This window comes from Phycodurus eques, chromosome 19 (genome assembly GCF_024500275.1).
Source record: "Phycodurus eques isolate BA_2022a chromosome 19, UOR_Pequ_1.1, whole genome shotgun sequence".
Taxonomy (NCBI): Eukaryota; Metazoa; Chordata; class Actinopteri; order Syngnathiformes; family Syngnathidae; genus Phycodurus; species Phycodurus eques.
The window spans coordinates 5621094-5635457 of NC_084543.1; the positions used below are offsets into that span (position 1 = coordinate 5621094).

At 43.1% G+C, this 14364-nt stretch overlaps 1 protein-coding gene across 3 annotated transcripts in view; it reads left to right on the forward strand.

Moving 5' to 3' along the window:
• The window catches only part of LOC133395223 (poly(ADP-ribose) glycohydrolase), a 48067-nt gene that overhangs the window by 16127 nt on the left and 17576 nt on the right, over positions 1-14364 (forward strand). For 2 of the 3 annotated variants that reach the window (XM_061663980.1, XM_061663979.1), the window contains exons 15-17: positions 22-127; positions 1057-1185; positions 1373-1765. In XM_061663980.1, the coding sequence (XP_061519964.1) occupies positions 22-127; positions 1057-1185; positions 1373-1500 (363 nt within the window). In that variant the 3' untranslated portion in view covers positions 1501-1765. Of the gene's footprint in view, positions 1-21; positions 128-1056; positions 1186-1372; positions 1766-14364 lie in introns of those variants that run through there. The other variant, XR_009767214.1, reaches the window with a different exon arrangement.

The window sequence follows — 14364 nt, forward strand, 5'->3', positions numbered from 1 at the left end:
AACCCTTTGTCTCTAATACAGGCTTACTGTGGCTTTGCCCGCCCCGGTGAGCACAGCAACAACCTTTCCGCGGTGGCCACAGGAAATTGGGGCTGCGGAGTTTTTGGAGGCGACGCGCGTCTCAAAGGCAAGTCGTGACGCAACGCTGCTCAAATTCTGTCCTCGCCGATCATCTTCCTGCATAGAAGGCAATAAATGTCAGGATGAGCGGCTCCAGTGCGGCCATTTGTCTTGCGGGAATACATTCATTTACTTATGGCCTATTCATCGCCTTCCTCCTATTGATCAAGTGACAAAGCTAATACAGTTCATTAATAGTGAAATTGATCGCTAGCACTAGTCCATCAATCTGCAACTTGCTCTTCTGCCTGAGCCTTCCACCACAAAGCGAGTGGATTCTGGAAGCTGCTGTCGTGCTTGTACACCTTCATGCATATTTGGTAATTATGTGGAGTGACGTGCAGGTCTCCATAGGCCCAACCACCTATTGTCTGCTTAATGATATGCCTTCTAGAGACATCTTTGTAATTGTGATAGTGGTTCTCCTCTCAGCTCTTCCTTGCTTTCCTTTAGTATCATCTAATTGGGTGATAATTGGAGAAAATGCATGAAAAACAGTGCAGTGAGATTTATTTTTTTGGTTTAGATTCAGACAAACACTTACGGTACTATAAATGAGGTACCTATTGTTTTACGCATTCGTAATTTGAAGATCCCTTAATGGTGCTGTTAAGAGAGTGTATAAAATGTATTGTTGTGGTTGCAGTTTACGGTGGTTTAAAACTCTACTCTGCATCATATAGTGAGTTAATAATTTTGCCCCTTGATTGATTTTAAATAAGGTAACAGCTAATGACTTTGCTGCTGGGCGTATTTGCAGTCTCTTCAAATATTCACACCTCAGTGGGGGTTAGACCTATTCCCCAGTTTTCCCCCCCTGCCATTGAGAGTCATGCCTTTTATTTTCATGTTCACATTCCTTCCCAATGTGATAAGACAGACAAGGATACTGCTTCATAGATCATGTAACGCCAACTTTCTTTCTTCCCGACCCAGCGCTGCTCCAGATGCTGGCAGCTGCCGAGGCGGGACGCGACGTGGCTTATTTCTCCTTCGGAGACAGCCAGCTCGTGACAGATGTCCACGGCATGCATACGTTCCTCACGCGGAGGTGCATCAGTGTCGGTAAGGGGCTCTTCTAAGTGTCTCACCTGCACCTTGTTTATATGCAACTGTGCATTTTTTCACCTGGAGAATTGAACTCTTAATGAAAAACAAAAAAACTAACCAAACCACACTCTTTCTGCAGCTCATGCTTTGCTAAGGTAACCAAGAAAAAGCTCCTTAGTTGTAACCTTTGTCTCTGTTGCAGGGGAGGTGTACGATCTCATGGTCCAGTATTACAGCGACGTGTGCAGGAGCTGCAGCAATCGGCGCCCTGACGTCAGCCTCTACTCCTTCATCTACAGACAGGTCGGCTCCTCCCCGCCTGGCCAGTGACTCCCGCCAGACAACGCGTCCCCGCGGATGACTCTTAATGTCAGGTGACCTGTGAGTCACTGTGCCTTTGGAATTAGAACACACACACACACGCAACAGGAAACCCTTCTTATTTTGCCTTTAGACCACATTCAGTTAATAATGTTATTTTGCACCAATAACTTTCTCTGGCAGTCCCAAATTTAACCACAGGAGATGATAAGTGTGCACCGTCTGGACAGTGTTTATTTTGTTGCTAATTTGCCAATACAACAAGTGTGATTTTTGAAGCAAAGGTTGCCATCTGTCTTTTGTCATTTTGCCTTTTTTTTTTTTAACACCACACAAATCTAGCCTAATTGACTCAACTGTCAGAAATCGAGTTAGAAGCTAACTAGAACGGACGGGCACTGGAAATCTCAGGGAAAAAAAAGTATGGAGTTGAAGAGCAGAGAAAATGTTGCTTGGATTCAGGCTGTATAGAATGCCCCAATCAATCTAGTTCTCGATTGACTCCTAATTTGTGTAATACCGCAAACTGAATAATAACAGTACTGTGCTGCTTGTCTTTTAAGTTGATTTCATCAATTTGAAAACTAAATGACAGCTCCCCCTGTCCTGTTCCTCTCCATTTATCTTTTAATAAGGTCATACCCCCTTATATAAACTGTACATGACACCTCGTTAAGTAATGAGCAGCTCATGGAAGAGCCAGTCAAAGGTAAGCACCAGGCGCTGAGAGTAACGCAGTTTCATTAAGGTAAGTACACTTGACACTTGTGATATTTTGCCGAAGTTGTGAAAGGTTGAAAGGAAGTTGTGGCGTGGATGGAGAGAGGTACCAGATGGTTTACGGAGAATCGTTAGGAAAAGAGAAGCCATCCTTTGAGGTCAGTGCAGATGTTAAGTGTTACAAGTTGACAGAATGGCGGTGGTGAATTGCTTATGCTTTTGTAAGCCGAGGAGCAGCTGTGGAGACCTGAAAGGTAACCAAGGCCGCAACATTCCAATCGCAGGGTTCAGATGAAACATACGTGAGAATCACGGATCCGCCCTGCAATTGTCAACCATTCAGGTTGTTTCTTGTCAACTTATGGCAAGTACGTTTTGTTCTACTTTGTGCCAACAGTAAGCAGATGAAGCTATCATTCATTTGATAGTTCCAATTTTGTGTTAGTGATAGTACACGTGAGCACAACATGTGTTAAAAGTAGTGCAGTGGTTTAATTCATTCCGTGACCAGGTTCGTAACTCGCTCCGTGCAATGTATCTTTCTAAATGCCTTATTATTTCCGTTATGTCAACATTGATTGAATATTATTTGCCAAAGGTTATCTGTGATGTCGGCAGCGTGTGCCGAATGGACACGGTAGGGGACCCCTAAATGGAGCAAATGAGCTCAATGGGCTGTTTGCCAGCATGAGCTAAAGGTGTGGGTGGTGCGTCTGTCTCTTTGTAGCCTGTTGAGTTCAAAACTAGCCGTCGGTGGTATCCTGGCGCATTGATCTGCCTATCGTGAGTCTGGTATGTCTTCGACCTTTGGCTGCCATCTGCAGTGTTCCAAATACAGGTGCCTTTAATTCATAGCGTAGAACAGCACTGCAAATAAGGCTTATAGTTTTCATAGATATACTACTTTGTCTTTATTCAGTTGAATGTGTGTCTCAACGCTTATTAATGAACCCAGATAAGAATAACATGCATTAGGCATTCATCAATACATTCTTTTTGCTTTACTATCCAAGGAGGACACCTCTGATAATGTGGCTTTTTGATTATGAAGGGCTACTTTGAATGAATTACACTTATTTACACCCCCTTTTTAAAAATCATTAGCGTAAACTCCCCCTGTAGCCACTGTAATTCACAGTCTTGAGCCTACTGATTAACAAATTATTCAGCGGGTTCCTCAACAGCATTATTTTCATGGAAAAGAAGATGACACTGTAAAAATCTGCAGCCTTACACCAAATTAACATTTGTTCATGGGAATCGTTTTGCATTCTCTGGTAGAGATCCAATCGCTGGTGCGGTACGGAAAACGGATGGATGGATGGATGAAGTCCTTATTTTTTTGCGCCACCTTAAATTACAGCGGAACCCCCCATAGTCAAACGCTGCAAAAACGGTGCGATTTGGATTTCAGCAAAGACACTACAGAAGACAATACTGCTCTGCAAGCACCTCCCCATTACTTGTCAGGGACCTTCAAAGAGTATGTAGTTTTACTTTAAATTTGATTTAGATTTCTTACAGTGCTGTACCAAAATTGTTATATAATGCTGACCATTTGAACCTGGAACAAATGCATTAACCTTGCATTATTTATGATGGGAAATATTTATTTATTTATTTTAAATGAGAAAACATCATCAACCGATGTCACAGAAGGGATTGTGAAAGTGAATCCCTGTTTATGGTAGGGAATATGTTTATAAAATCTGTAGATAGATTTGTTTTACCGCTCACCCACACATTTAAACCTATGAAAATACACTTTTTTATGGTATTCCTCAGGCTGTCTCTTGTTCGCACAGTTCTCCAAAAAGTGTGCTTTCTTCAAGCTGTTTATTTGTCAGTCCAAGTCGAAGTTTGATCGAAAATTGACACATAAAACAAAAACGAATTAAACATTGTATAGGCAAACACCAAAATGTTCAACCAAAACCATATAAATTCATTTAATGAAAGCCCACTATCTTCATGCTAACATAATCAAACATGGCGCAGATGAAATCTAGAGTAAGACGTAACAATAAACTTTAAAAAAAAAAAAAAAAAAGAAGTAGATACTTCAGCACGCACACAGCAGTAACAAATACAAATAGAGCATAGAACAATACATATTTTCTCTAGTCTATGCCCTCTGGGAACAGCGATTATTACTGGTGTCAGTAGGAGTTAGTTTGGGAATGTCTCTGCCTCTTCTTCTTGCTGTTTATTATGCTGCATCCCTCCCAGTAGACCTCAGTGCTTCCCTGCATGTTGCGGCACAAAATAGTACTACACTCAAGGCGCCCAGCTTTAAATTTGGACTTGCAGAAGTATTAAAAAAAAAAAAAAAAAAACGTTTTAACTAACACTCATGTTTGTGTATGTCTGAAAATGTCTTAAGGTGAATGTTAGTATTAAAAATCTATGTTAAAGCATGGATGCGAAGGATAAACTGTGATACAGTCAGCAGCGGCGGTCCTAGCTTGGGTGGGACCCTGTGCGAGACGCCACTTTTAACGCACAGGGCAGCTGCACATCATGCACAAATTCATCTTCCGTTACGCTTCTCCTCAGTAGGGTCGCGGGCGTGCTGGAGCCTATCCCAGCTGTCTTCGGGCGAAAGGCGGGGTACGCCCTGAACTTGTCGCCAACCAATCGCAGTGCACATATAAACAAAAAAACATTCGCATTCACATTCACATCTACGGGCAATTTAAAGTTCTCACTTAATGCATGTTTTGGGGATGTGGGAGGAAAGCAGAGTGCCCGGAGAAAACCCACGCAGGCACGGGGAGAACATGCAAACTCCACACAGGCGGGGCCGGGGATTGAAACCGAGTCCTCAAACTGTGAGGCTGACGCTCTAACCAGTCGGCCACCGTGCCGCCCACTGTGTTCTAATTTGTGGCAATACAATAAGTGCAGGTGTGTTCTATTACGGCGGTGTGGCAAAGTGTTGACGGTCGTTATACAACCCCAATTCCACTTAAGTTGGGACGTTGTGTTAAACAGAATACAATGATTTGCAAATCATGTTCAACCTACATTTAATTGAACACACTACAAAGACTAGATATTTAATGTTCAAACTGATGAACTTTATTGTTTTTAGCAAATAATCATTAACTTATAATTTTATGGCTGCAAAATTTTGCAAAAAAGCTGGGACAGGTGGCAAAAAAGACTGAGAAAGATAAGGAATGCTCATCAAACACCTGTTTGGAACATCCCACAGGTGAACAGGCTCATTGGGAACAGGTGGGTGCCATGATTGGGTATAAAAGGAGCTTCCCTGAATTGCTCAGTCATTCACAAGCAAAGATGGGGCGACGTTCACCTCTTTGTGAACAGGTGCGTGAGAAAATAGTCGAACAATCATATCAACATATCACCACAGGGGCTCAGGAACACTTCAGAAAACCAATGTCAGTAAATACAGTTTGGCGCTACATCCATAAGTGCAACTTAAAACTCTACTATGCAAAGCAAAAGCCCTTTATCAACAACACCCAGAAACGCCGTCGGCTTCTCTGGGCCTGAGCTCATCAAAGGTGGACTGACACAAAGTGGAAACGTGTTTTGTGGTCCCGACGAGTCCACATTTCAAATTTCTTTGGGAAATTGTGGACGTCGTCTCCTCCGGACCAAAGAGGAAAAGAACCATCCGGACTGTTATGGACGCAAAGTTCAAAAGCCAGCATCTGTGATGGTATGGGGCTGTGTTAGTGCCAATGGCGTGGGTAACTTACACATCTGTGAAGGCACCATTAATGCTGAAAGGTACATACAGGTTTTGGAGAAACATGTGCTGCCATCCAAGCAAGGTCTTTTTCATGGACGCCCCTGCTTAGTTCAGCAAGACAATGCCAAACCACATTCTGCACATGTTACAACAGCGTGGCTTCGTAGTAAAAGAGTGGGTACTACACTGGCCTGCCTGCAGTCCAGACCTGTCTCCCATTGAAAATGTGACAACGGAGACCCCGGACCGTTGAACAGCTGAATTAGTACATAAAGCAAGAATGGGAAAGAAGTCCACCTACAAAGCTTCAACATTTATGTCCTCAGTTCCCAAACGTTTATTGAATGTTGTTAAAAGAAAAGGTGATGTTACACAGTGGTAAACATGACCCTGTCCCAGCTTTTTGGGAATGTGTTGCAGCCATAAAATTCTAAGTTAATGATTGGAATTGGGGTTGTAATTGAGTGGATTGTTGTGCTGCTGTCTTGTCACAAGAGAAGCAGGATTCAGTTTTAACGGCCATCACCTTCCAAATAACCGTTCACGAAGTTCTAGGGGAAACATGAATGTTCAACTTCGGGGACGTTCTGCATTGTCATGGTGCTGCTAAGAAATGGAGTGCCCCCCGAGTCACGCCGCTCGTAGCTGCGAGCGTGTCTGAACCCTAAATGCTCGTCCACTTCCTGTGTGCGAGGCACAGCAGTGGCAGCACCACGAACATTTGATGGTAATTGCATCTCCTCCTGCGGCTTTATGCATGCTGAGATGCTTCCTCGTCCGAAGGCGCTTCCTTTCCCAGCCACAAAAACTTGCTTGGATTGTTTTTTGTTTTTTTTGTTTGACATGGATGCCCTGCAGTCAAAAACACTCTTCAGTATCAGCTTCTTGTAGCGCAGGAGGTACTTGGTATAAATCCTCCACAGTGGCCATTATTTATCAGTGACAGCTGTGGCCATTTTAGTTCAGTGTTTCCACTGCAATTGATCCGAAGGGGAAAATCCATTTTTATGTGATAGCCGTAGCTTTTAACCAAACTGACTGCCATCTCCGTGAAGGTCAAAGATTGAGAGGGAAGTTATTTTTGTTCCCGGCATTCCTAGATTGCCTATCTATCATTGTAACTTCATTTGATTGATACTGACTCAGCCTGAGTGAAAGATGGAGCAAGGCCAACAGTAAGGTGGAGCCTGATCCCTACCCTAACTAACTTGACTGAAAGCGTTTTCTATTCTTTTATTTTTGTCAACATCAGCATATTACTGTATTACCACCTAATTTAGAAACAATACCACATACCGCTGACCATATCCATTTTCATAAACTTGGGAACATTCACACTTATTTTCTAATACCCCACATTTGTATCCAGCATGTCAAATTCTCTTAATTCACCAGAAATTAACTATTGATGTTTGCAGCACACGGCAGATTGGTTTACTCTTTCTGTTTTTGAACTGAAGGCATCTCCTCGGGCGTCTAATTGCACACGTGTTGCTCCTTCCACTGACGGAGTTGCGGAAGATAACACCATCTGTTCCGTGTCCGCGCAAGACCCGTCGAGATTTCAAAAAAGAGAAAAATATATGCTGCTCCTCGGCAAACAGTTAAAAGTTTTCTTCTAGCACCGTGTCCGAGAGACGCAGCTTTTACATATTTTAGGACAAGTAATGATAATAGTGATGAATACAAACATTGATAGTGGCGTTACGTTTGACACAGCGCGTCCAAACAGATGTCAGGGAGAAACCAAGAGACAGATGTTTCCCGCTCGTTTCAAAGGCCACATATTACAGCCTTTTGGACTTGATCAGGACGGGATTAGTGCCGACACATGGTAGCATTTCTTAATAAAGGTAAACAACTCATCTCAAGTCCAACGTCAATCAGAATCAGAATTAGAATCATCTTCATTTGCCAAATATGTCCAAAAAACACACAAGGAATTTGTCTGCGGTTGTTGGAGCCGCTCTAGTACGACAACAGACAGTCAATTGACAGAGACATAAAGACATTGACAAAAAACAGTCACTGAGCGAGTGTTGCTAGTTATCTGCTAATGCCGGTACATTTTTTAACAATTGTGCAAAAAGATGCAGAGTCCTCTAGCACTTTTCTGGTCAATTGGGATGATTTGATTCTGTCCTATTTTTAGATCACAAAACTTGAATTGTACAATGAAACTGGGGAACTTTAATGGGAATAATCCATTAAAGCAGTGATCCACAACCACGTTATTGTGTAGTGAGATATCATCAGGTGTGCCACAAGAAATAATCAAATTTCAGTTAATTGGGCTAAAAAAATATTATTTACTAGAAATAATGTAGACACCCAAAAAATGAATTTGATGCTGGCTGACCTGAGATAATAAGATATGCTGAGAGTTTTGCAGAAGTCTCACGCAATGTATCCTGCCGCACGAGTTTTTGTGCTGCTATTAAAACACATTTTTCACATTTTATGACCTTTCGGGTGTTTGGAATTTGAGGCACCAATGTACCCGGTTGGTGTAAGGATTACTTTAAACTGGCAAACAAGGGTGTCAAACACATTTTTGTCACGAGCCACATCATAGTTACGGTTTCCATCGGAAACATTTATATATATCAATTATACATACAACAGTATGTATTAATTAAATGTATGATGGCCTCATATTATTACATTTACACAACAACTTGAATAAAAAGCCAATAAAATGTATGTAGTGGGCTGGATCTGGCCCCTGCACCTTGAATTTGATGCCTGTGGCGACAAACATAAAGATGTCTCGACAATATTTTTTCATTTTATTTTGCTTGGCAGTTAAACAAGAAAACCGAAATGCAGGACCAGAAAAAAGCCAGTCAGTATGTGAGCCTCCGTATAGCAAAGAGCTGTCTCGAGTGCTTTTTTTCCAAAGAAAATCTGTGACAGAGTGGACCTCCAGGCGCCACCTTGCACCAGAGTTGTTATGGAGCTGTCACGGTTAGGGTGACAGCACACAATGTAACAGCCCCCCACCCCTCACCCACTTCCTAAGATGTTAGACGGGATGTATTTGGAGCCCATGAACGCAAAAGGGCACAAGTAAATGAGTTGCTCTCAGGCCTCCCTGTGCCTCTGACAGCTTTCACAGTGGAAGGAAGCGTTGGGTTGTTACACCAAAGAAACAGACCTTAAAATCAGCAGGGATGCTGCTGGTTGACATCATGTGTAGAATAGGACCCCGGCAGGGCCTTTATGAATTGTCAGCTGGAGATGATTTCATTTTTCACGTTTTACAGTAAAACAGTTCCTAAGGCTTAATGCTATCATCTGCGATTTATGGTGCCCCCTAATTCTGGAATTCAGCATTACAACAGAACCTCTGTCGCTTCGATATGACAGTCGGATAACGAGCAGACTTTTTCTTTGTGGTAGAATCCACTTCTGCACCATGTCTTCGACGTTTTTTGGGGGGTTCTCGTCCGACATGTTGCCTAAATTGCTTTCTCCTTTTACTATGGCTGAGTCGACATGCGCGCACTGTCCATGAATGGAGCTTCCCATTTGTAGGTGAAATAGTCATTTCCGCGACGTCATTTTAGAGCGGCAACAAGTTATCCCGTGTGGGAATGTATAGGATAGTCACTAAATATAAAAAAATAAATATTGAAAATATAGCAAGAGGAGTCAGAAGCTGATAGACTTAATCAGCATTCTGTCATCTACTCTTGCAGTGGCTTGGGGGAAAATTACTTTTTAAGAAAAAAATAGTTGTGGATCATAGCTTTAATAACATGAATGGGACATGCTTTTCTCGAAATACTGCAAAGATGAAGTGTTACACCCCACATTTATCCCTAATTTTCTAGTCTTGCTAAAATTACCCTATTTTGAGAGGGCAGTCCTGACTTATGCAAATGAGCCATTGCTCACCCCGCCTCCGACTATAGCATTCGTTACCATGACGACTAGGGCTTTGCGACAAGTCCAGCGGCTACTTGCTCTCAAGCAGTTCAGAGACTGACGAGAAAAGCGACCTCACACAGAGATGAAAGTATCATTTTGATATTTACACTAGTAGAGGCGGTGATTGCAATTGCAAATCATGCGAAGTCGTAGGTGGAGAAACTTTGTGCACTGGCAGTAGAATGTAAATTACGCGAATTGTGATGTCACAATCCGGTGAAATTCAGAACGCCTTCCTCACTGCTAACAAAAGACTCACTTGGTTGTTTAATTTAACATTTTATGAATGACAGGCATAAGCACTGAAAATGTTAACATCATTTTAAATCAAAACATCGAGTAGATGATTGCAGCTACGCACTTGGATTCGTTAAAGTGTCAAGTTCAAGTGCCTTGACATAAGATTTTAGAGAAAATTCTCAGAAGCAGATGTCCCCTCAACAAAACAATATCCATGCAGTCTATTTTGTGGCAGAGTAGACTATTTGTCACTTTGCGAGATGTTGTTTTGTCTTCCACTGTGTGGGTACAAGAGCTTTTTGGCAAGACAGTTTCTCGGAAATGTGGACTTTGAGGGGCCAGCCTGTCTGTGGTTACATATGAACCTGAGTCTAATCAGACGGGCTTATTTACACCGAGACACGTGTTCCCTTGAAAACGCCATCACTCCCGAGCCAAGTGCCACTGGTCCGTGCTCAGATCTTGGGGACAAACTAAGAGAGAAAGCCAAGCAGGAGGGGTTAAAGAGGATTCACCAGTCATTTCATTAGGATACGTTTTCTTTACGGATAAGTGGATTAGACACTCCAGCTGTTCAATTACCCAAACGCTCGTAAAAATCTGAAGTTGCGTCTCCCGACTGAGCTATTGTCACGCTTCCTGTAGCCATAATGGTAAGATTTAGGAGCCACGGCTCCTCCGTGACAAGCTTCTCAGCCGAGGGACCCTCTCCGTCACCAGATATTGCGCTCCCCAGACGCTCATTAAAGATGGGAACCATTACTTTGGGCATGGCTCGCTTCTCGCCGCTGCCGCTTCATCTACCTTCACAGCCCCCTGGAAGTAAATAAACATAAATGAGCTCAAGAATGGGCAGACGGTACCTGGACCAAAGCTGTGAAGGATTTTACTTTGGCTGTGTGGTTCATTACTTTCTTAATCTGTATCATCATATCTCTCGTTATACCACTAAATGGTTGGGTTAAATTTATTGAGGTCCACATGACGAGCTGGGACTACATTGAATTTTCGCTTAGTCTACCTCATCTGTAGAGCCTTTAGCTACAATTTTCAAATGGTTTTCAAACTGTCTTGGATCAGCGTTGATTTTGTGACAAATTGACTGATATTATAAACCGGATATAAGGCCTGTCACTTCTGAATGTTTATGGCCTTGGATAGTCCAAAGGCCAAACAGTGACCCTTAAGTCCAGGAATGATCTCTATGTGGTGTTTTGTTGCTAGGGACAGAAAAAGTGAGTCAAAGTGGGCCTCTTGTTCTGACAGTGAAACACTGAAAGGTTTGTTCTGCCAAACAAGTGACAGAGCACACCTCTGCTCTTGCATCTGCTGGACCAGCAGATTCTTAAATTAATTGGCAGAGGCAGGAAACGGGCACTGCTCTGCGGAATGCGCCTGATTTTCCAGACTTCCAAGAGTAATGGTGTCACTGGCAGCTGTGGGCCTGAGGGGCCCCTCTCTTTTGTCACCTCTGCGTCCTGAAAACGCTGCTCCATCGGGATGGCGATACGAGGACAAATGGCCTCTCGGGAGCGGGTGTTTGCTGAAGCACACCTCTTTAGCTCTCCTCAGTCAACCCCCATCCCCAACGACAACACTCAACGCCAACGTCTGGCACAACGGCTCAGACTAACTAGTATGAATGCATGCAAACTCGTGCCTTTTTATTTACCACTGTGACTAAGCGTCGCTATTAGCTGCCTGGTGGCGCTTTTCACTTGTCAACCCTGATGAGACGTCCCTGCACAAGCCATGGCCAGCGCATAAATTTCTCGCTGTTACTCGAGACGCGCTCTGTGAAGAGAGCGCGGCTCTTCTAACAAATTCATTCCATCTAACTTTCTCCTCACTGTCGCCTTGCATCCACTCACGTCCGACTCTGGGTTGTATGCTAGCTGGGAGGCAGGCGGTCGGGTTAACGGTTGTTACTCTGATGCAAAGAGAACGTTTATGCTGCTGCCTCTGCGTGGTGCTTTTGTGGATGATTGACTCTAATGTCAGAGATGAGTGCCTGGCACAACCGTTTACCTTCCAGGATCTTCACTTGGGTCTGACCTCTCGCAACTGATCTTCACTTGTCTGACTTCTGACAACTGAGTGAATTGATGTACAGTCCTTCAATAAAAGTGATTATGATGGTAGTTGTTTTTTCCATTGACTCAACACCTTGGTCCACTCACTTCGTCATCCCCACTTTTCACTCAGTAACCTCTTTCCCCGGGGCCACTTAAATTAGCCCAGGTGTATTTGATGAGAGCCGGGGCACGACATGGCGTGTCGCAGGACCAAGGGGGCATAAATCATTCCCAAGAGCGGCGGCTGTGGCAGGCCAGAACATCACATCCACCGGGTGAGATTTACGCTCCACAGCAAAATACGGCCCCCGCAATCTGGATCTTCTTCCACTGGCTCATCTTAAAATTGGTTATTGATCCTCCAATCACAAAATGAATCATTGGGGTGCCAAATAGTTGCTACATTTACAGTAGCGCTAACACCAGCCATCTTACATCAGCAATGGATTGTTTTTTGGAGGAAAAAAGTTGTGCACTTTCAAGGAGTTAGCCGGGGGGGGGGGGGGGGGGGGGGGGGTCTACTTAGAGATGAATGGGTATCAAATTGTCATCCGGAACCTCATTAGGACAAATCTGAACAGCTGCAAATGTTGACAGCCAGCTGAAGAGGTTGAAGTTGTCTTCCATTGCAGGTGTTTGCAACATATTGTGATTCAGTCATTTTGATATTTTTCTTTGCAGATATGGAAAATGTCAACAGCCATTATGCAACCTGTTATTTGAATGAATATAATGCTGAATTGTCTGCCAGTATAATCTGCTTTTCTCATGAAGCGCTTCATTTTTTCACTACATCGCCACATATCATTTAATGGGGATTCACTTCTTGTCCAATTAGGCTTCAAGATGGTTTGTAAATGCAGCTTCTGGCCTGGGAGCGCTCCCCCGCCCCATAAATGCCACGGTGGCTATTATCAGAATTCCTTTGTGAGTGAAATCAGGCATCTTAATTATATAGACTCTGCCCTAATTGAATAATTGCAACAATGGCAGCGGCACTTTCTTTGAATTCTCTCCTAAATGTCAATATTGGAGAAACAAGACAAAATGGACATTTGGGGAGGGAAAATGTCAGGTTTTCAAAGGGAGCTGTATCATTGCTCAGTGGCCTCTGAATTAGCTAGTTTTGGATATTATTATTCTTAGGATTTTTTGATTTTTTTTTTATATATATATTTTTTGGGAACTAATTGGCTTTCTCTTGTCCTCATTACTATTCTCTGTACGATGATTCGTGTTTAGAGAACTTGTGAGGATTCTTGTTTTAACCGTGTAAGTGATTTGCAAACAGGTCAGGAGGGTGCCTTTTGAGTCAATAGTGGTCAGCATGTAAGGCTCAACCGGCGTTTATTGGCGTTGGCGTCTCCAGGTGGGCATCCGCCATTGATCCGGATGTCAACTGCCACTGCCCTGTTGTCGCCCTTAGCGTTTGCTGTTGATGACCCGGGTTGATGCTCTGTCGATAAACTTGAAGGTGGACAATGAGGTGATAGAAACAGTTGTTTATCCCTCAGGTTGCTTCAATAATGACATTCAGACTGGACAAGACTCCCAAGTCCCAACATTCAATGCTGGTTCGTCCATGACTGAAATTAGCAGTAGTCCTGAACCAAATATCGACTACACAGGACATTCAGGAAAAATATCCCTGCCTTATTTTGGAAGTTTTCTGCTAGAACAGCCCGTAACATTCACCCGCCGAATGACTTATTTTGCATTCCCCAAGGACACCGTTATTGCACCTTACAAAGAAGGATGGATGCTTATTAAGTATAGGATTGAGTCATTTGCCCTCTGCGAAATGGGTTGGCATCCAAATCCATCTTCTAAGTATTGGACTGTACGTCACTGAAAGTCTCTCATATGCAAATGTGAATCAGTTTGTTGGATGGTGGTAATGCGGTGACTAATTGTGTGCTTTTATGCAAATGCAGTTTCAGTCAGCCTGTGTTGTTGTTTGTTTTATTGGTTGAGCGACGATGCAGTGATAAAACACAACATGAGCTATGATAACAATTAACACGCAGAGTTGTTTAATTACTACGATGAGATTATGAATCTGAACGATGTATACAACTCCAAAGTCAGTTAGACCACTTCATGAAAGCTACATGAGGTGTTGAATATTTGGGGGGGGGGGGGTCAAACCGATAGGGAAGTAAATTTGGCTTTCTCCCAAGT